Raw genomic sequence first — 21,803 nt, 5'->3', positions numbered from 1 at the left:
CCTCTTTTTAAAATGCACAGTATTTTCATCCTACATTCAGGAGAATATCTTGATCTGTGTTTTTAATCAATATCTATTGTATTTTACCCAGTGCTTAAACAAAGATTTTTTCAGTTAGCTTAAGATGTGCCTGTGTAGAGTCTGATGCAGCCAAAAATCTATGTACCATTTGCACCACACAAGCCCTGAAAAAACATCTTGTGAGGAGGACAGATAGTGTACATTGAACTGGACTAAAATCAGTGTGCTTATTAGCTTAATCTTTGTGATTTAGAAAAACATATAAATACAGTCTTGTAAAGTCATTGGTTTACTCATCCTATATCTGTGTTTATGATTCATATTTTTTTGTCAACTTAAAAAATCACATTTATGCATTATCTCAGAGTCATATTTCTGCTACCCCCTATGTTTAACTAGCTTTTCTTGTGCTGTTAGTGACAGCAGCCAGTTATCTGGGTTACATTTCTTTAGGGGTTGCTTTAACAAAGTGTTTCAGGAATACACCACTTTCTTCCCAGCTCTGTAATCACATCAGCCAACTCCCTCAGCACCCTTGGATGCATTAGATGCGGACCCATGGACTTGTGTATGTCCAGCTTTTCTAAATAGCCTGTAACCTGTTCTTTCACCACTGAGGGCTGCTTACCTCCTCCCCATACTGTGCTGCCCAGTGCAGCAGTCTGGGAGCTGACCTTGTCTCTGAAGACCAAAGCCAAAAAAGTATTGAGTACTTCAGCTTTATCCACATCATTTGTCACTAGGTTGCCTCCCCCATTCAGTAAGGGTCCCACATTTCCCCTAACCACCTTTTTGTTGCTAACATACCTGTAGAAATTCTTCTTGTTACCCTTCACATCCCTTCCTAGCTGCAAACTCTGATTGTGCTTTGGCCTTCCTTATTACACACCTGCATGCTCGAGCAATATTTTTATACTCCTCCCTAGTCATCTGTCCAAGTTTCCACTTTCTGTAAGCTTCCTTTTTGTGTTTAAGCTCACCGAAGATTTCTCTGTTAAGCCAAGTTGGTTGCCTGCCATATTTGCTATACTTTCCGCACATCGGGATGGTTTGTTCCTGTGCCCTCAATACAGCTTCTTTAAAATACAGACAGTTCTCCTGTACACCTTTCCCCCTCATATTAGCCTCCCAGAGGATCCTGCCCATCAGTTCCCTGAGGGAATCAAAGTCTGCTTTTCTGAAGTCCAGGGTCTGTATTCTGCTGCTCTCTTTTCTTCCTTTTGTCAGGATCCTGAACTCGACCATCTCATGGTTACTGCTGCCCAGGTTGCCACCCACTTCTACTTCTCTTACCATTTCTTCCCTCTTTGTGAGCGGCATCCTTTCTTTTATTCCTTACTGTTGGGATTCTTGTGTTACTCTACCTATAAACTGGCATTTTTCTCCATTTAAAGAGGGGGGAGAGACAAAGATTTGCATAGGCATTGTGAAGTGCAGAAACTGCTAATTGGTATCATGGTGTGGTAAATGCTTCTTCCCCTGTGCTGCTTAGTTTCAAGCTGATAGTGCTAGAGTTACAATACTGTAGTTGCAGTTCACGAATTGAGCTTTGCGTGTGACACCTGCTGTAGGTGAAACTCAGCTCAGCCTGGCAGTTTTGCTTACCTCATGCACTGCTGGTAAAGTGAGTGCAGAAATAAGGCATTACTTCAATTCTTCAGGTGGTCTTGGCCAGTGGACATCGGTTGCATAGCATAAAAATTATGCCTATTTCTCTTGAGAAGACGCTGAATTCATTCCTAATTTGGTAAACAGGAGTAGGATGAGAGAGAAGGTAAATACCAATTTGGACTAACTATCTTGGTAAACACCTCTTTAAAATAAGTTGGTGGGTGCACTGTTACTGTAATTCAGTGGTTCCCAGACTTGTTCCACTGCTTGTGCAGGGAAAGCCCCGGGCAGGCTAGGATGGTTTGTTTACCTGCCGCGTCTGCAGGTTCGGCCGATCGCGGCTCCAAAGTAAAGTGATCTGGATTTTTAAATGTGCATTTAAAGTAGTAATTTTTCCTCAAAGTGTGTTGGTGATTTTTCCAGTGAGGGTGTGGAGGAAATTGTGATCTGCAGGCAGGTCTTTAACTTCCTTATGCCCTCTGTCAGCAGGAGTCTGTGGCTCAGACTGTAATTTGTTTAAAGTTTCGCTTACATCATGTATTTCACCACCTGATTGTGGCAAATATACTCCTCCCCATGGGCTGACCCAGAGCTGTACAATATAATGATAGTACGTCAAGATTAGTCCAGTACAGAGACTGTAGGCAGTACTAAGAGCGCTCTGATTGCCAAGAAAAAGACAGCTCATGCAGTGTTCAGAATTGCTGGGGAGATAAGGACATTCTCAGGTCATCAGAGTGAAAGGCTGTTTAGAAATCTAAACTGTAAATGATAGTTTCAGCTTTTAAGAATTGTATTTTTAAAGTCAGCTATTTTTCTGATTGTCATTTAAAATACTTTCTGCAAGAGGAATGTAACAGAAAATCCTACACTAGAGTGCGAAGGCAGCACTTTATATAAAAGCACAAAATCTGAGTCTTTTTCAGTTCTAGTGTTTGACAGAATTGAAGAGTTTGTTTGTGAAAAAGCTATTGAAATGACTGAATGGAATGAATTTTAATGAAGTCAAATACTATATTTTTGGTAGCTTTTAGGCTCAGATAAACTTCTTTGAAAGGGGGTTTTGCAAATGAAAGACATTAGGATGTGTCTAAATACTTTTTTTGTAGCACTTGTATAAGGAATTTTTCTGTGAAGCAGCAAAAACATTTTATCAGGACTATTTGAAACGTTCACCTGGATATCAACTTCAGACAAAAATGATTTGTTTAAGGTAGCAGTTCAGTTAAAAATGATTAGGTCAAGGCCTTTTCTGGAGTTCTGTTTATTGCACTTGCACAACTTTTGAAGAAAGCCATGAAAATCTTTAAGCATGTTATGCATGATCCCTCGTTTAATAGAACTGCACGGAAATGGTGAGTACAGTGAAATAATAAGCTGTTTGTCTTGTTTGTTTGAATAAAGTCCATATGAGTTCCGATGTATTCTCAGATTACTAAGTGACATCGTACTGATACAATCTGCAGTTTTTACAGCTGACAGAGAACCAGCCTGATTATGTTGAAATGTCTTTATCCTGTTTCTTTGTTACAGAGATGAGGATATTCTAATTTACTTTCTGAAAACTTGTAGAGGAGAAACAACACTGCTTCCTTCATGGTCATTAATGTTGAAAATGACTTGTAAAATTTGAATCCCTTTTCCCTTTGCAATTATTTTTGCAGCAATTCAAAATTAATCTCAAATGTGTTGCTTGTGACTTTTCTTCATTGTTCAGTTCCTTACTCCTTCAGGATTTATTTTTAATAACAGTTCAGTTAGTAGTTTGATGGTGAAATTGGAGGAGATTTTGAAGTGTGTAGTTACCTTAGTTTGTGATGACCTTTGAAACACAATTCTTTGTCTTCAAAACTAAAACATCTAATAGGATTAAATATAGTGGAGAAAAGGATGGAGGAAACTGAAGACCTTGTAGATGGTATGGGGTAAATGAGTTCTGATCCCTGTTCTCACTTTTACGTTCTGTTACATCTATATAAAAACTACAGTACTGTTTGTCAGTGACTGTGTACTTGGTGTTTGGGTATTTCACTACAGTCTGTAGTTAATGCTACATATGTACATACAATATACGTATAAGCAATTCTGGATATAGGAGCTGATCTTTTCAGCTTTTATCTTGCAATTCAGGATAGCTTCATGAAACTTTGACCCTATGTATTTTGGAGATGCTAGGGGATATAAAACAGTTGTGTTTGTTTTAACCCTCTATCAAAAGATGGCTATTCCAAATATGTTTGCAAATTTGGCTTGTTCAGCATTTGCATTAATCCACTTTTCTGCCTAGATTACATCTACAGCATATGGAAAAAGATGAGATGCTTATAAACTGCTAAGGACAAGTGTAAAATGATTTACTTAGCTTTAGCTAAAGAAATAGAGCAGAATGTAGATGTGTTCCCTAAATCAGCTAAATGAATTATTGATCCACAGTTGTTGCTTCATATTTAGGGTTGCAACTGAGGTTCCATTACAGATTTTTTCCTTCCCAAAAAATCCACAAAAAGTTATATTAGTCTAATTGTTAGATTAGATCTGAGGCTAAGGTTCTTTTTGTAAAATTAGAAGTGAGTTTGACAAAGTGACTTGGACAGTAAAATTTTTTTTTTTTTTTTAAGGAAAATATGCACTCTCATCCAGCAAGAACCTTAGTGAAGTTTTTGTGTAGGAATAGAATCAAGTGAACAGCTGTTTAGCTAAGCTAATTAGTTAGGCCTTCTGAATAGCACTATTGTAATATCTCCCAAGAGGAAATATAAAATGTTTACGTAGGTAACTTCCCAGACTAGAGCTGAAATATTTAAAACTTCCCTTTTACAATTCTTGACTTGTTTTGGTTTTAATGATTTCAGATTGAGAGTCTCATTGATTAAAACTGTGTTTACTGTTCTTTAGATTGATATAGACCCGTGCTGAATATTAGTGTTGGATGAAAAGCATAGGTAGTCTTTCATGTTACTGCTTCCTCAAATTTTCAATTTAATGCTTCACCACTCTGATAGTCCAAGTGGAGTGGCCCCTAATGCAAGAGACGGGGAGCACAGTTGCTGGAAGTCTGTTAGGGTATGTCTACACAGCATCTACACACCTGTGGGTGGCCCATGCCAACCAACTTGGACTCACAGGGCTCAGGCTGCAGGGCTGTCACAGGGCTGTGTAGACTTCTGGGCTCGGGCTGCAGTCCTGGCTCTGGGATCTGCAAGGCAGGAGGTTCCCAGAGCTTGGGCTGCAGGTCAAGCCCAGAAGTCTACACAGCTATGAAACAGCCCTGCAACCCTAGCCTAAGTCAGCTGGCATGGGCCAGCACTGGGAACCTAGTTGCTGTGTAGACACACCCTGAGTGGAGTGGTCTGGTAGTTCAAGAAAGGGCTTTAGTAGCTATCATTATGCTCCCACCAGAAACAAAGGACCCATGTTCTCAAACTTCTCTAGCATGTTTGTACCTGCAGGAGTAGGCACCTTAATATTACTTTAGTCTGTCAACTTAGTGGGGAAATAAGAATTGCTATATTGGGGCAGAAAAATGGTCCATCTAGTCAGAACCCTATACAGTATAAAGCAGTGCTGTTTGGCTCCAAGAAAACTGCTTTCGTTATAAATCACTGTATAATTGTTTAGTTGTATCTTTCCGGACCTCTCATGATTAAAACTTAGAACGTTTTCTTAATAAAGACTGAACAGAATGTTCTCAATGAAAAGTTCAATCACATATTTGCTGAAAGCTGGTGTGGCATTGCATTGTAGCCAGTCTGGTCTCTTTACTAGATTAAATTTAGCTATAATATTAAGGTTTTTCATGATTTATTCACCTCTCTTTCAGTCCAGTATACTTTGACTAAAAGGGGACTGTTAACTTGATAGTCAAGAAATTACAATCCATTTTCCCACATATAATAGTTATACTGTTGATTTCCCTCCACAGGCATATTCAGGACCCAGCAAGTCAGCGGTTGACATGGAACAAACCTCCAAAGAGTGTCCTTGTTATCAAAAAGATTCGCGATGCCAGTCTGCTACAGCCTTTTAAAGAACTCTGTGTCTATCTTACTGAGGTAATTCAAATTGTGAGCGTTTAGACTTTTTTGCATAGTTACAGTATAACCATCTCATATTTAACTTGTATGTATTAGCTTTCTTGCAGAAGGTGTACGTAGAATTGTATGAATAAGTCAATACATACAGAGAACAACAGAAATAATAAATTATTAAACTTTTTAAAACAAGTTACTCTTGCTATAAGAGCTCAGCTTAATTTAGCTTAAAGGAATCTGCTTCTTTAATGTAGATGAATAGGGTAAAATATTCATTTGATTATGCCTTGAGAAAAAATATTAGAAAACATAGCAGTGTTACCATATCACAGGCATGTAATGAAAATTCCGAAGTTTAGTTTCATTAATTCAATCGTTATGTGGCCTTCATATGACAATAAGTGTTATGCTTAAATGCTGCAGAATTGTAACCATACATACAGAAGTAGGCAATCAGTCTTTTAATATTTTACATAATCATATGTAATTTAAATCATTGTAAACTAATAGAATATTGCTCAGGCGCTTGTCATTTCATTAACAGATTTTTTTTAGTAAATAATTATGCTTCTTTTAGGAGAACAACATGATAGTTTATGTAGAAAAAAAAGTGCTAGAAGACCCAGCCATAGTTAATGATGATAATTTTGGACCAGTGAAGAAGAAATTTTGCACTTTCAGAGAAGGTACAGAAATGATTTCTTAAAATCTAGGTTTACTGCCTTTTTATTCTGTTTCCTTAGTGATCCATTCAAATGAATCAGAATTGTCTGATGGAAACCTATCCTTGATAAACCCATGTAGCTATTTTGATAGTGTCAATCATTTACACATGTAAATTAGCATCAGTGTGCTGCACCAAATTTATTCCATAAATTGAAACCTGTGACACGTTATGTAAATTAAACCTTTATTTTCAATGTTATCCTCTAGATTATGATGATATCTCCAATCAGATAGACTTTATCATATGCCTGGGAGGAGATGGTACCTTGCTTTATGCTTCTTCACTTTTTCAGGTGAGTCCTATAGGGAATAGTAATTAGAGGTCCTTTCCCTAATCAAGTCCTCTATGTTAGAGACAATCTTGAAGTTTTCTGCCAAGTTGTGTTTATTTTATTCTGCTCCTGCCAAGTCTCTCCTTCTCATTCAAAAAGCATGAGAGCTACTTAAGTGAATTATACCTTTGTTTTTTACTATTATGCACAACTGAAGTAAAACCCATAATTAAGATATTTGCAGACAGACTGGGCTGTAATATGGTACCTTTTATAGATTAAAAATCATGGAAATAACATAAATGTTTGATTTGTGCAACATTTAACAGCTTCCCAATTCTTCTTTTTATGGACAGGGCAGCGTACCTCCAGTTATGGCTTTTCATCTGGGATCTCTTGGATTTCTCACCCCCTTTAACTTCGAGAACTTTCAGTCCCAAGTTACTCAAGTTATAGAAGGTAAGCCTTCTGATGTCTTTGCTGCTTTTTAGAGAGTTATCCTTTATTTGTCCTGTTAGTTTTTCTTTAAAGTAGGACTCAGCTGAGTCCTATAATACATAAATAAATAGATATTTAACTTTCAATATTGTTTTCCTCGCTGATTTGAAAAATTGGAATGGTCCAGAAATCACTCCTTGCTTGGTTGTGGTGTGTAAGGAAAGAATATAGAACTAATGTTTTGCACAATCTGAGTATAAAATGCAAAAACCTATATCTAATCGCATGGACATACGGTAGATGACCCCACCACATGTAACTTCTTAGTTTTTGTAAACAATGCCAAGTTAAAATGGTAAGAAATCAAGCATCCAAAAGTCAGAAAACTCCAAAAATTAAAGGTTTCAGAGTAACAGCCGTGTTAGTCTGTATTCGCAAAAAGAAAAGGAGTACTTGTGGCACCTTAGAGACTAACCAATTTATTTGAGCATAAGCTTTCGTGAGCTACAGCTCACTTCATCGGATGCATACTGTGGAAACTGCAGAAGACATTATATACACATTATATACACAGAACCATGAAACAATACCTCCTCCCATCCCACTCTCCTGCTGCTAATAGCTTATCTAAAGTGATCACTCTCCTTACAATGACAGGTTTCAGAGTAACAGCCGTGTTAGTCTGTATTCGCAAAAAAAAAAACTCCTTCTGCAGTTTCCACAGTATGCATCCAATGAAGTGAGCTGTAGCTCATGAAAGCTTATGCTCAAATAAATTGGTTAGTCTCTAAGGTGCCACAAGTACTCCTTTTCTTTTTGCGAATACAGACTAACACGGCTGTTACTCTGAAACCTGTGTATATAATGTCTTCTGCAGTTTCCACAGTATGCATCTGATGAAATGAGCTGTAGCTCACGAAAGCTTATGCTCAAATAAATTGGTTACTCTCTAAGGTACCACAAGTACTCCTTTACTTTTTCCCAAAAATTAAAGTTCCTTCTTGAACGTTATGTTGTGAATCTAATCTGGCCTATTGATATGTTGTTAAATAGTAAACTAGTCAAGTTTACACCGAATATGGAAAATGGGAATAGAAAATCATGAGCTGTGTGCCTTAGCACTGAAGGAGAAATCTTAACTTTCGAAGTTTGACTCTTGAGTGCTTGATTTCTCAACCTGAAAGTTGCATTTACAGTAGTTCTTGGTATTTAAGTTGTGTTTGAAATAAAAGAAAAGGAAAAAAAGCTGCTGGCACTGGTCGCTGAGAAATAAAGCTGCTCAGCTTGCATCCCAAAATTAAGACATCCAAAAATATTAACAGGATTCTCATGTTGCTAAATTGTTGTCTTTCAGAGTTCATACCTTTTTAAAAATGAACTAATTGTCTTCATTTTTGTCTTACTTATGTCTCCCTGAGCCAAATGCAAAGTTGCTAGGTTCAGCAGCTTTAGGTTATGTACATGTAAATTCTCAGATTTCTCATTACAACGTATGTGGGAAAGTGGGTTTTTATGCTTGTGTTACTCAAATTTGACTCAAGTTTTGCTCATTCCTTTAAAAAAAAAAATTCTGTTTTGAATTAAGACAAAGGATGGAAAATTCTCCTGCAAAAGAAACTTGAGAAATGAGCAACTGAAAAATGGGGAAAAACGTTTCACAGTGAATGCTACCAGCTTGCTGTGCAAATGGTGCAGTTCCTGATAATGTAGTAGGTGCCACTCTCTAGTGTGTGTGGTTTTATTTTTTTCTTATAGGCAATGCAGCGCTTGTTCTCCGGAGCAGACTGAAAGTGAAAGTAGTAAAGGAACACAGAGAGAAGAAGACATTGATACAAAATGGTATTGAAGAAAATGGAGTGATCTCTACAAGTCTAGAGATGGAAATGGGCAAGCAAATCATGCAATATCAGGTCAGAGTCTGAATAGCATAAAATAGGAAATAAGCAAAAGAACTAAGAAATAATTCACTCTTCACTTGAGATAATCACCAGTTCTCTTTTGCATACTGTATCTACACCAAATTATATTAACCCAGTATTATAACATATATGCTATCTGCTTCCACATAATTTCCAGAATGGTTACTAAGGATAATGAAGGAAGGGTGGGTGGAGTGTGCAGAAGCAACCTCATTGTGTTTAATTTCTGTAATATTCTGTATCTGCACCAGAGGTTTCCTTACCTTTTCAAAACAAAAAAATTTCTCATAGTAATCTTTACCACTGAATCTCCCACTGATTCATATAAGCAAAAGGAAAATCCATCAATGCCAATGAGAACTGGCTTTTGGCTTAGTACAGAGTGAATTTTGTTTTCACAAATACATTTTTGAGTTCAGAATATGAATGTCAGGTGTTTTGTGTTTATTAATTTATATAACTGTTTCAGGTTTCAGAGTAACAGCCGTGTTAGTCTGTATTCGCAAAAAGAAAAGGAGTACTTGTGGCACCTTAGAGACTAACCAATTTATTTGAGCATAAGCTTTCGTGAGCTACAGCTCACTTCATCGGATGCATACTGTGGGACACAAATCAGATGTCAAGAATTATAACATTCATAAACCAGTCAGAGAACACTTCACTCTCTCTGGTCACGCGATTACAGACATGAAAGTTGTGATATTACAACAAAAAAAACTTCAAAACCAGACTCCAGCGAGAGACTGTTGAATTGGAATTCATTTGCAAATTGGATACAATTAACTTAGGCTTGAATAGAGACTGGGAGTGGCTTAGTCATTATGCAAGGTAACCTATTTCCCCTTGTTTTTTCCTACACCCCTCTCCTCCCCCCAGACGTTCTTGTTAAACCCTGGATTTGTGCTGGAAATGACCCACCTTGATTATCATACCCATTGTAAGCAGAGTGATCACTTTAGATAAGCTATTATCAACAGGAGAGTGGGTTTGTGGGGGGGGGGGAAACCTGGATTTGTGCTGGAAATGGCCCAACTTGATTATCATACCCATTGTAAGGAGAGTGATCACTTTAGATAAGGTATTACCAGCAGGAGAGGGGGGCGGGGGGAGGTATTTTTTCATGCTTTGTGTGTATAAAAAGATCTTTTACACTTTCCACAGTATGCATCCGATGAAGTGAGCTGTAGCTCACGAAAGCTTATGCTCAAATAAATTGGTTAATCTCTAAGGTGCCACAAGTACTCCTTTTCTTATAACTGTTTCAGTTATATAGTAATCTATAATATAGAAGTCTTGGGCTATTTCTTAGAGGAGTGTGGGGCAGAAAATGTGGCCAGGAGAGTACAGTGTGGAGTTTAAAGAAGTGATAAATTTTTGCTTCATGGATTTGTTACTTATTAATGGCATCTCTATAAACCCACAATTATCTACACAGTAGATGATGCTGCTGTTATAGTGGTAGTTGAGCACTTTATGGCATCTCTTATTTAAGAGAAAAACTGTTTTAAATTTGCAAGCCTTAGATTCACCCTGCATCAAAGTTCAAATGTTTCATTCTAGAATGCAGATTAGATTCTGTCTGCAGAGAATTTCATAATCTCATCTCATTGAATTGGGTCATATATTGACTTCTTTATCAAGCTCAGGTCTTTTGTAACTGGGATGCCTTTGGTAAATCAGCTTATTGCCATCGTTAGGAAAAGGCTCCAATGTACATATATAACAAGGGGACGTATATGCTGCATATGAAGTAAATTGTATATAAAATATTAAACTTTTATCCATAATATGCCAAACCTTTCAGTAAAAAATGGCAGGAGAGGAAGCTAAATTTCAGTACAACAGTTAGATCACTGAAGAGTAATAACAAAGTGTAATATTCAGAGGAGTGCTTCCTCTTTGCCCTTTAGCTAATTTTTGATCCATTGCACCAAATAATCTAAAACAAAAGTATGTGACTCCAGGACTAAGCTAAACTGACATTGTAATGGGATGGGTGGGTGGGGGGTTAACCTTTCAAAGATCTGGGAGACGTACTTAACTAGTCACTTGTCAAATATTATGCTTCCAGGGAAATAATTAGTGGTATTGTACATTATGTCAGGTCCTAAATGAAGTTGTAGTGGATCGAGGTCCTTCCTCCTACCTTTCCAATGTGGATGTTTTTCTAAATGGACACCTCATAACCACAGTGCAAGGTGACGGTAAGTCCGTTTCATAATCAAAAAGCCTATACCTCATACTGTTAAGACGGGGACAGGCTAATCAGCTCTTACTTAGGTTGCGCCTACTTTTTTAAAAAAGGGTGCATTGTTTTATGAGGTAGAAATCAAGACCTTGGCTTCTGCTCCTGGGTTGTTGAAAACTAGGTCTGCAGAGGAGTGGTAAGTTTCATTTAAACAATTGTTGCAGTCCATAGAGCAGCACTGAAAGCAGAAAAGAGGCTTACAGATTGTATCTTATTTTGTGGAGGCCTGGTGTCAAGTCTCCACTTGTTTGTGTAGGGGAATTAGGGACAAAAGGCAAGGGGGGAAAAAACGGTTTGGGAAGATCCTGGAGTTGGATGTCTGAGTTTGCTGCAATCTTAAGATTTTTTAATGAAGTCACTACTTATTTAATATTAGCACTTCACCTGCAAAGCTCTTCAAAAAATTGAATCCTCCTATCCCTCTAAGGAAAGTAAATAGATCTGTGTTATACAAAAGTGCAAGCTGAGGCACAGTAGTTCTGTTTGACTCGCCCAAGGCTTTAGAGGTGTAGTCTGTGTCAGTGCTCGGTTTGGAAAGATGTTTCTGACTCCTGGTTATGTGTTTATTACCACACCTGTCATATGAAATGTGAGTTTGTGATTTAGACGTTTCCATTTCACCAATTTAACTTTTTATAAGCAATCTTTTAAAGCATTTAGCTAAAAATTTCAGTCTCTACTATACCTGTGTTGAGTGGAGGAGAAATCCAGCTAATGACTAAAGTTGGAAAGAGCTCTTTTTTTTTTTTTTTTTTAAAGTATTTTCAAATGGAGGAAGTGCAACAGTCCTGTTTCTTGGCCTCCTTTTAAATAACAGCATCAAGCCAAGCAGCCACATTTATAAAACTTTTGTTCCCTTCACAGGAGTGATTGTCTCCACACCAACTGGTAGCACGGCTTATGCGGCTGCAGCAGGAGCATCTATGATTCATCCAAATGTTCCTGCAATAATGATCACCCCAATCTGCCCTCACTCACTGTCCTTCAGACCCATTGTTGTTCCTGCAGGAGTTGAGCTCAAGGTTAAATTGTGTTCTTTTGTTTTTTAAAGATAGAAACTTGTGGCGATAACTATTGAAACTGGAAAAAAAACAAGGGGGTAGAATGTGTTCATTATTATCCACCATGGCAAAACCTTACTGAATACTGTAGAACTTTGTAAAGTACTCTTGAAGCAACATATACTTGCTTAGAAGAATAAACTTCTAGACCATGAGTCTCCACTGACTTGCACATTATATAGTCATCTGTACCTGTGCAGAGTGGTTGTAAATACACTACCATTCTAATTAGTAAGTGTTCTATATCCATTTTGCATAGATGTAGATGACTACACAAGGTGAAAGGCAGTGAAGGATCAGAACCTGGTGTCAAAAGTAGTATCACAGCTTTCACGGGTGTGCAGTGAAAGTGGTATCATCACATCTGTTATAAACTCTCTTTGTCTTTTACTGCTGTGATTTAAATAATATAGTTCTGCTGAAAAGTTTGACAGGCAAGGTCTTAGTACAGAGTGGATTTTGTTTTCACAAATACATTTTTGAGTTCAAAAAATGAATGTCAGGTGTTTTGTGTTTATTAATTTATATAACTGTTTCAGTTATATAGTAATCTATAATATGGAAGTCTTGGGTTATTTCTTAGAGGGGTGCGGGGCAGAAAATGTGGCCAGGAGAGTGCAGGGTAGAGTTTAAAGAAATGATAAATTTTTGCTTCATGGATTCGTTACTTATTAATGGCATCTCTATAAACCCACAATTATTTACACAGTAGATGATGATGCTATTATGGTGGTAGTTGATCACTTTATGGCATGTCTTATTTAAAAGAAAAACTGTTTTTAAATTTGCAAGCCTTAGATTCACCCTGCATCAAAGTTCAAATGTATCATTCTAGAATGCAGATTAGATTCTGTCTGCAGAGAATTTCATAATCTCATCTCATTGAATTGGGTCATGTATTGACTTCTTTATCAGCTCAGGTCTTTTGTAACTGGGATGCCTTTGGTAAATCAGCTTATTGCCATCGTTAGGAAAAGGCTCCAATGTACATATATAACAAGGGGACATATATGCTGCATATGAAGTAAATTGTATATAAAATATTAAACTTTTATCCATAATATGCCAAACCTTTCAGTAAAAAATGGCAGGAGAGGAAGCTAAATTTCAGTACAACAGTTAGATCACTGAAGAGTAATAACAAAGTGTAATATTCAGGGGAGTGCTTCCTCTTTGCCCTTTAGCTACAAAAGCTCTTGTAATTATTTCAGTCTTAAGTCTTCTGCTTTACTCTTCCTCAGATCATGCTGTCCCCAGATGCCAGGAACACAGCATGGGTTTCATTTGATGGGAGGAAGAGACAGGAAGTCTGCCATGGAGACAGGTAAAGATTTTTCTTTGACTGTTATCATCTTCCTTTGTAATCTTCCTACGGCCACACTTTCAAACTTGGGTTAGGGTTAGTAGGGAAATGATTGGAGCCTTTATGATAGACCATCGTGACCCTTAAATTTCAAGCTGAATTAGAAATGCTATATTGTTTCAGGCATTTTCTCACTTGAAAATAATTTTTTTTCAATTACATTTTAAAAGCAATGAAGTGTCAGGAAAAATCATACAAACATTACTTAATGCATGTCCTTAAAGAATTCTGTGGACTTCAAGTTATGGTCCTGATCATAAAAAGAAAAGGAGTACTAGTGGCACCTTAGAGACTAACCAATTTATTTGAGCATAAGCTTTTGTGAGCTACAGCTCACTTCATTGGATGCATCCGATGAAGTGAGCTGTAGCTCACGAAAGCTTATGCTCAAATAAATTGGTTAGTCTCTAAGGTGCCACTAGTACTCCTTTTCTTTTTGCAAATACAGACTAACACGGCTGTTACTCTGAAACCGGTCCTGATCGTGAGACCTGTTGAGTACAGTGAAGGGAATGTGAATTTCATGTACTCTGTACCTCTCAGGATAAGACCATGTTTGTGTCCTGTGCCATTGGCAAGGCTGATAAAACATCATAAAGAGAAGATGTATCCCTTTGTTGTGCTCAAATAAACTTATACAACAGCAGATGCATTGATGGGCCCTTGCTACGTTCAGTGACAGGATTCTGCAACTCATGAGACACAGTGCTGTAGCTGAAAGAACTTAACCTCTTTATAGATACAATGAAGTGTGAGAGCCCAGAGAGGATACGCTAAGAAGAAACCCAAAATTGTCTTCTGCTTAGTGTGGTGTTTTCCTTCATAGACCAGTCATGCTGTGTGACACGCTGCCTTTGTTTCATATTTGTGGGCAGGCAGGGAATTGGAAAATTGCCAGGATCTTGCACTTGGAGTCTTCTGTATTGCCCTGACCACTTGAAGAATGGAGGGGATGGACAGATTAGGTGGACAGCAAGAGTCAGAGATCCCAATCTTAGATTTGGTGATTGGTCCTTTAGTAGAAAAGTTAGACTCTTTAGTATTTGCTGCCCTTATTTTTGAAATTTGAGGATCATGGTGACAGTTTAATATTTTAAGACTTTAAATTTTGAGTTGGTCCAAAGGTGAGGTTGTTAAACCCCAGCAAGGAGTAAGATGAGAGAGGGTCATGGGCAAGGCAGATTGGCCTAGAACCCTCTGCTCCCAAGAGCTTTGATCTCAACATTTGTAAAGCACTCTGCTCACTGTGACAAGTATCAGGGAATAGCCGTGTTAGTTTGTATCCAGAAAAACAACAAGGAGTCCGATGGCACCTTAAAGACTAAGATTTATTTGAGCATAAGCTTTTGTGGGTAAAAACCCCACTTCTTCAGATGCATGGAGTGTAAATTACAGATGCAGACATAAATATACTGACACATGAAGAGAAGGGAATTACCTCGCAAGTGGAGAACCAGTGTTGACAGGGCCAATTCAATCAGGGTGGATGTAGTCCACTCCCAATAATAGATGAGGAGGTGTCAATTCCAGGAGAGGCAAAGCTGCCGACCCACCCTGATCGAATTGGCCCGGTCAACACTGGCTGTCCACTTGTGAAGTAACTCCCTTCTCTTCATGTGTCAGTATATTTATGTCTGCATCTGTAATTTTCACTCCATGCATCTGAAGAAGTGGGGTTTTACCCACAAAAGCTTATGCTCAAATAAATCTGTTTGTCTTTAAGGTGTCGTCAGACTCCTTGTTGTTTCTGCTCATTGTATTGTTTAGGCACTGTGCCCCATCTTTGCCACCCCCAGACTTTTTGGAAACTGACCATTCTCCAAAGAGTTGAATTTTTAGTGATGTAGCCAGTGTCCCAAGGGTGTATTTAAAGAAAGAAAAAGATAAATCTGGGAATCCAGGACAGTTTGATTCTGTAACCACAAATGTACAGTCTTACTACTATTTATCCTCCCTTATTACTAACTGAGGGTATTCCTGTATTGCAGTATTAGCATCACTACCTCTTGCTATCCCCTCCCTTCGATCTGTTTCCGAGATCCTGTGAGCGACTGGTTTGAAAGCCTGGCTGAGTGTTTACACTGGAATGTTCGGAAGAAGCAAAATCACTTTGCTGTTGAAGAAGAATTTTGAATGTCGCCACCTAATGAGACTCGTGGGAACTTAAAATGGCAGTATCCCTTGTATAAAAATGTTTGTTCAGCCTAGGGGGAATAGACCAATACATATATTTTTTAAATAGTGACGTACCTCATATCAGTCTGCTCTGCTGATGACCAGAAATTATCATGTTGCTTCCTCTCTGCTGAGAATAGGAGTGGAAGAATTTAGAATCTGATTTGTTAGCCTTTTTTTTTTTATTTATTTATAATGGGTTGGTATTTTTAATCAATATCAACACACATCTACAAACCACCTCAAACACGATTGTAACGAGTAATTTGCAGAGTAGCATTCTAGGTTGTACCTAGATACATAATAGAAAAATTGCATTAAAATATTCCAGTTAATTTGGTAGATTTGTAATTCTGTGGTTAAGACTTCTCATCTAAAACTCAAAGGAATTTTTCTTTTTAAAATGCTCTTTGTTAACGTAAATGAATGCATAGTAGTCAAAATGTCTTCCCATCAGGTGAACTAATTAAATATTTTGCCTTTCCATAAAAATATAGCAAGAATTAGGGGAAAGAACCACTATACAGTTACTCTACAGATACAACTTACTATCAGAAATACAGATAGTTTTGTAAGTATCGAGAACCCTTTTTCTTTCTGCCCATTTGAATGGACATCATTTAGGGTCCCCATAGGCAGCATTGACAACTGCTTGCGTGGACAAACTGGTGAAGTGGCATACTTTTTTGTTGATGAGCTAATTATGCCTGAGCAGTTCCTTGCTTTTTCAGCATGTTTGTGACCCTTAGAAATGGTTTGGATTTTTTCTTTTCTCTTTTTAACCTCTGGAGTAAGCAGCAGCATTTGAGGTTGTAAACTACAGATTTTCATCAAGTGTTGTTGACCCAACCAGCAGAGTCTCTTCTAGGATGGCTGTATTGTTTTTCTTTTGAACCACTAATTACGTTAACTAGTCTCACATTCTAAATTAGGATCTGAATGGTCTTCACGCCCATTGAAGATAAGTGTGCTGCTTGCAGGATGGAGCTCTTGAGTAAGGAGAAAAGGGATATTGCCTTGATAGGCTGATCAGAAACAGGACACATTCCCAGCATAGTAGCGATGGTGCCTTCAGCACACTTCAAGATATTTTAAGTCTTGTATGTACTTTTATAAGTCTTTCAAATGTTTCTAACCTGTTTATGTACATATTTTATTGTACATGCTTTTATGAAAATAAGTAGTTTGAAAAAAGGGTTTGTACTGAAATCACTTTTACTAAAAATCAAACTCAGTTATAATGTTTACATTTATGTTCTCTGTGGTGCAGTCTCTCATAACCATATTGTTCAAATCCTAGCATCTTCATGTATCTCTGCATAGACCATTAAAAGGGATGGATGTTCTCTGCTAATCTTGAAGTCTTCAGCATATTATTGCAGAGGAATCTGTTTCTTACTGATTAAGTGGGGGATTGCAAAGAAGCTCTATTGAACTTTCATGGTTGTCTTGCTCTTATTAATGTTTGTGCAGTCAGGGGTAACAATGGGGGATGTATTAATTCCCATGTTCTACCTACCCTGCAGTCCTCTGATTCATGGGCTAATGTCTCTTTTTTTGCATGTTGCCCCGGTCTGTTTAATTTTGTCAAATCAAGGTGAGAGCACTCTGCATAAAGCAGCAGATTTAAACTCTGGTAACAGTGTAAATCATGCTAAAATTGTGTTAATATAAATTCATGTTAAGTATATAAATGTTTTGTTATCTAGAATATTGGTTGAATTCCGTCTGGACCAGCAAAATCTGTGACATCCTTGAGTATGTTCAGACAGCTTTAGACCTTTTTGGGCATAAGCTTTCGTGAGCTAAAACCCACTTCATCGGATGCATGCAGTGGAAAATGCAGTAGGAAGATATATTTTCCACTGCATGCATCCAATGAAGTGGGTTTTAGCCCACGAAAGCTTATGCCCAAATAAATGTTAATCTCTAAGGTGCCACAAGTACTCCTTGGTTTTTTGGTGATATAGACTAACAGGACTACCACTCTGAAACCTTTAGATCTTTGTTTTTCACTTGAATTTACAGTATAATGGTTATATCACTGCTTAAAGTTGCTTACGGGTTTTTTAGCCGACAGAGTATTCAATTTTCGAATAGCTGTTTACTTTCTGAGCTACAGAAACCTTTTGTTTTGGAAAAAGATACATTTCCCTATTTAAAAATGCAATAATTGGGAAAAGGAACAGAGTAGAGCCTTTAATTTTAACATTTAGTGTATAAATATACTAAAATGAATGAGAATGGACAGAAGGCTTTGCTGGATAGGAAGTGAAAAAAATAAACCATTTGAGAAGATGGTAAGGCAAAATAAGTAAAAATGAGGCTTATATAGAACTTGTTTTTTTTTTTTAAAAAAAAAGCTAAAATCTAGCATTTTAGCACCTTTTTTATTTGTGCTTTTTTATAATAGTAAATATCATTCATTACATGTAGCAAATTATGGAACTTCAATTTTCAGTGTACATTTCATAAAATGTAATCTCTAAAACCCTATGTAACTACTCCCTCTAAATTTGACTTATGTTTCTTATTAAAATTACTCTAACATACACAGGCAGTTGCATTATTTGGCTCTGTGTGACGTTTCTTCATAGTTTTGCCTATGAAAGCCACCTTGATGACAAAAATCTGTGGATTGCTACACAGCTGAATAGAGAGAGCTACAACCATGACTCCAGGGAAGACAGTAACCTGGTGGATTTATGCTTCAGTTTTCACTTCGGACAAACTACTTAATCCTGTTTTCTTACCAGCTTTGCTTAAACAAAAAACCCCAAACAGTGAGTTTGTGTTTTAATACTTTAAGAATTTATCTAATTCTAAGAATGCCCCCCCCCCCCCACTACAAGACCTGTCTCTCCTAATTGGCCGTACACAAGCAGGTTACTAACACCTGGTCTATACTGAAATGTTTTTGGTAACATAGCTGTGTCAGTTAGAGGCATGATTCTTCCGCCACCCCTTACTGATACAGCTATTCTAGCAAAAGCCCTAGTGTAGATGCAGTTATATTGGCAAAAAAACCGTCCTTTTGCCAGTGTAGCTTACTCTGTGGAAATGGTTTAAGCTGTACCAGCAAAAGACCTCTTTTACTGAGACAAGCTGCATCTCTACTAGCGTGTGGGTTGCTGGTATAACTATACCTTCAAACCCTTTCCTATGTAGGCAAGGCCTAAAGATTTGTAATTTACTCCTTTGAAAGGAAAAATGAGTTGGTGATCTCCAAAAGGATACCTTTTTTTTTAATAAAGGAAAATGCAAGTTACTGAAGTACTAAAACTGATGTAACACAGTATAATCCAGTGTATACTTACGTTTTAAAAATCCTAATGTTTCAAGTTAATGCTTTGGAAACTTGTTACATATTCCTGAAACATCAAATATTTTTCAAACCGTTCAATAAACTTTTTTAAAAGTTGGCTTTATGCATCAGCATTTGACCTGTCTCTAGATCATAGAAATAGATATGCAGTAATTTCTCAAAAGTACAGTGTGTTTTAGGGTACATATTGAACACTAGCTTCTATAGTGTTACTGGTATATGGAGGTGGAAACTCAGTATGTGTGCACTCGTGAGAAAAGACTTCCAATCTTTAGGGAAAGGTACAAAATAAGCTTCTGGCATTCGCTGTGTAGGCTAAAACAAAAGCATCGTGTTCACATAGCTACACTGAATTTCTTAAGGATCCAAGAGAAGGGGATAAAGAACTAGTGAAATTAAGGACAACCTCTGAGACACTGGGAAGAATACTAAACACAATCCTTCTATGCAAAATTTGACCCCAAAGAAGTTTATGAATGAACATTCCGCTCTGATGCCATACAGCTCATCCTGACCTGTACCCAGAGATAAATACTTAAGGAATCTTTGATTAGCTTGGGAGTCTAAGGCATCTTTACAGGATTTCTTGACTAGCCTAGCCTGTAATCTGTCCAACAAAGCAACAGCTGGTGCATATTTTCAGGCCACATGAAGGGAATTGACAAGCAGTGAAGGAAATTTAGTGTTTGCTGAACCTGGTTAATATGGCCGTTTTTGAATGGTGTATCCACATTAGAGCTGACATGCCTGAGAGTATGTGCCAGGAGGGTTTTCACTTCCTCACTGCAGAGAGATGTCTCACTAGTTGAGAAACATTGCTATTTGTAACCAAAGCACGGCCCAAAACCACACCCAGACTTTCACATGATGGTGATTCCTTTTCTTGCCTCTACTGTGGAGGAATATCATTGCCCCATCAGGGGACTCATTTGGCTGAACTCACCTTGCTGGATGACTCCTGACATCACCTGACAGGATGACTCCCACAGTTGTTTACATATGGGTCACAAGCTCTCTCTTTCTGTCTCCTGTCAAAGTGAGTGTTCCAAGTAATGTTTCCAGTTTTAAATTACGGGGTTTTAAGTGCTTTTAAAAAAAAAACCCTTAGATTTACCCCAGTCAAAAACAAATAGGTCCTGTAATTTTTCTTATAGGTTGAGGAGGAAGAAGCACAAAAGGGGACCACTTATATTCATAAAAAGCTGCTTTTCAGGAATGCCTGTAATCTTCAGAAACCTTTCCAGTTTCAGAGTAGCAGCCGTGTTAGTCTGTATTCGCAAAAAGAAAAGGAGGACTTAAAAGTGGCACCTTAAAGACTAACCAATTTATTTGAGCATAAGCTTTCGTGAGCTACAGCCACTAGTACTCCTTTTCTCTTTCCAGTTTGTATTTAAAGTAGCAATAAAATCGGGGCCATTTGGCTACCTGGATCACTCCCATTTAAACCAGTGGGAACTGCATGTATATATCTGAGGGGAGAATTTGGTTCACTGAGGGGGTCCTGCTTCGAGCAGGGGGTCCTGCTTCGAGCAGGGGATTGGACTAGATGACCTTCTGGGGTCCCTTCCAACCCTGATATTCTATGATTCTATGATCGGGGCCTGACCTCTCTCCCCTCCCCACCATGTCATCCAGTTCATTTAAAAGAAATAGGGCCAAATTCTGCTTTTGTGCAGCTCCAATGTTAATGAGATTTAAAGGGTGCAAATTAGGAGAATTTGGCCCGAAGAAGACAACAGTAAGAACTATCTTTCTGATGTTGTCCTGCTGTTGTGTAACACTTTTTCAAAGATCAACATATACTAAAAAAGGGGGAGGAGGGAATATATAGTGCAATTGCAAGTGCATTCTTGAACTGGATTGTCTCACAATAAACACCACTGTTAAAATGCTTTTACTGGCATTTATATCCACAATAACAATTAATGCCTTATTGGTATATTAGAGCACTTGCAAAGTTGGAAGGCCTAAAATGTTGTCTTTTCTTCCGTATTTGTTTTCCAATTCATGTGCTTCTCTGCGGGGTGTATTCTAAATCAAATGTTTTGATATTTTTTTTTCCCCTAAAGCCAAATCAGTGTCTGCTGCCAGCAGGTATAATAATCCATTGCAAATTCAAACATCTCAAAGGGGGGCTTGTAGTCAGTAAGGAGAGAAGACAGTAGTAAAAATAAAATGGATAATCTTGGCCCTCAAGCAGTGGTCCTTGCTCAAGCAGAGCTCACACTGACCTCAATAGGAGATCTGCCTGAGCAAGGACTGTTGGGCCAAGTCCCTGTGGGTTCTTTTTCTGAATTAAAATTAGAGTCTGAAACTAGGGAAATGGAAGTAAACACTGCCAAGAACTTTGACAGATGGGCTGGCGAAGTCAGCATGTTGAGCAATTGTTCTAGATATCTGTGGTTAGAAACAGTTCTGAGAAAAGAGCCATGGGTCAGATGATCATACCAAAAAAAAAAAAAAAAAAAGCAACTGTATCTTCCTTCTATTATGTGCACTTACAATTTTCATGGTTGTGAATCATTAGCCTTTTCAAATCCTATTAAGGGAAACTTTGAGTGCTGATGACAGGGGCTGGGTTGACAGTTTGAGTGAAGTCTTCAGCCAGCTTCA

General features: G+C 37.8%; 1 protein-coding gene across 2 annotated transcripts in view; it reads left to right on the top strand.

Moving 5' to 3' along the window:
- The window catches only part of NADK (NAD kinase), a 47,871-nt gene extending 28,995 nt beyond the window's left edge, over positions 1 to 18,876 (top strand). Inside the window, exons 1-10 of one of the 2 annotated variants that reach the window (XM_073316400.2) lie at positions 2,119 to 2,987; positions 5,555 to 5,684; positions 6,241 to 6,349; positions 6,597 to 6,682; positions 7,018 to 7,120; positions 8,855 to 9,009; positions 11,123 to 11,222; positions 12,131 to 12,288; positions 13,569 to 13,651; positions 15,679 to 18,876. In XM_073316400.2, coding sequence (XP_073172501.1) covers positions 2,929 to 2,987; positions 5,555 to 5,684; positions 6,241 to 6,349; positions 6,597 to 6,682; positions 7,018 to 7,120; positions 8,855 to 9,009; positions 11,123 to 11,222; positions 12,131 to 12,288; positions 13,569 to 13,651; positions 15,679 to 15,823 — 1,128 coding nt within the window. In that variant the 5' untranslated portion in view covers positions 2,119 to 2,928 and the 3' untranslated portion in view covers positions 15,824 to 18,876. Of the gene's footprint in view, positions 1 to 2,118; positions 2,988 to 5,554; positions 5,685 to 6,240; positions 6,350 to 6,596; positions 6,683 to 7,017; positions 7,121 to 8,854; positions 9,010 to 11,122; positions 11,223 to 12,130; positions 12,289 to 13,568; positions 13,652 to 15,678 lie in introns of those variants that run through there. The other variant, XM_073316399.2, reaches the window with a different exon arrangement.
- Positions 18,877 to 21,803: the final 2,927 nt, after the last annotated feature.

This window comes from Lepidochelys kempii, chromosome 18 (genome assembly GCF_965140285.1).
Source record: "Lepidochelys kempii isolate rLepKem1 chromosome 18, rLepKem1.hap1, whole genome shotgun sequence".
NCBI lineage: Eukaryota > Metazoa > Chordata > Testudines > Cheloniidae > Lepidochelys > Lepidochelys kempii.
Note: the sequence above shows the minus strand (reverse complement) of the source record. Positions and strands in the feature narration are given on the sequence as shown.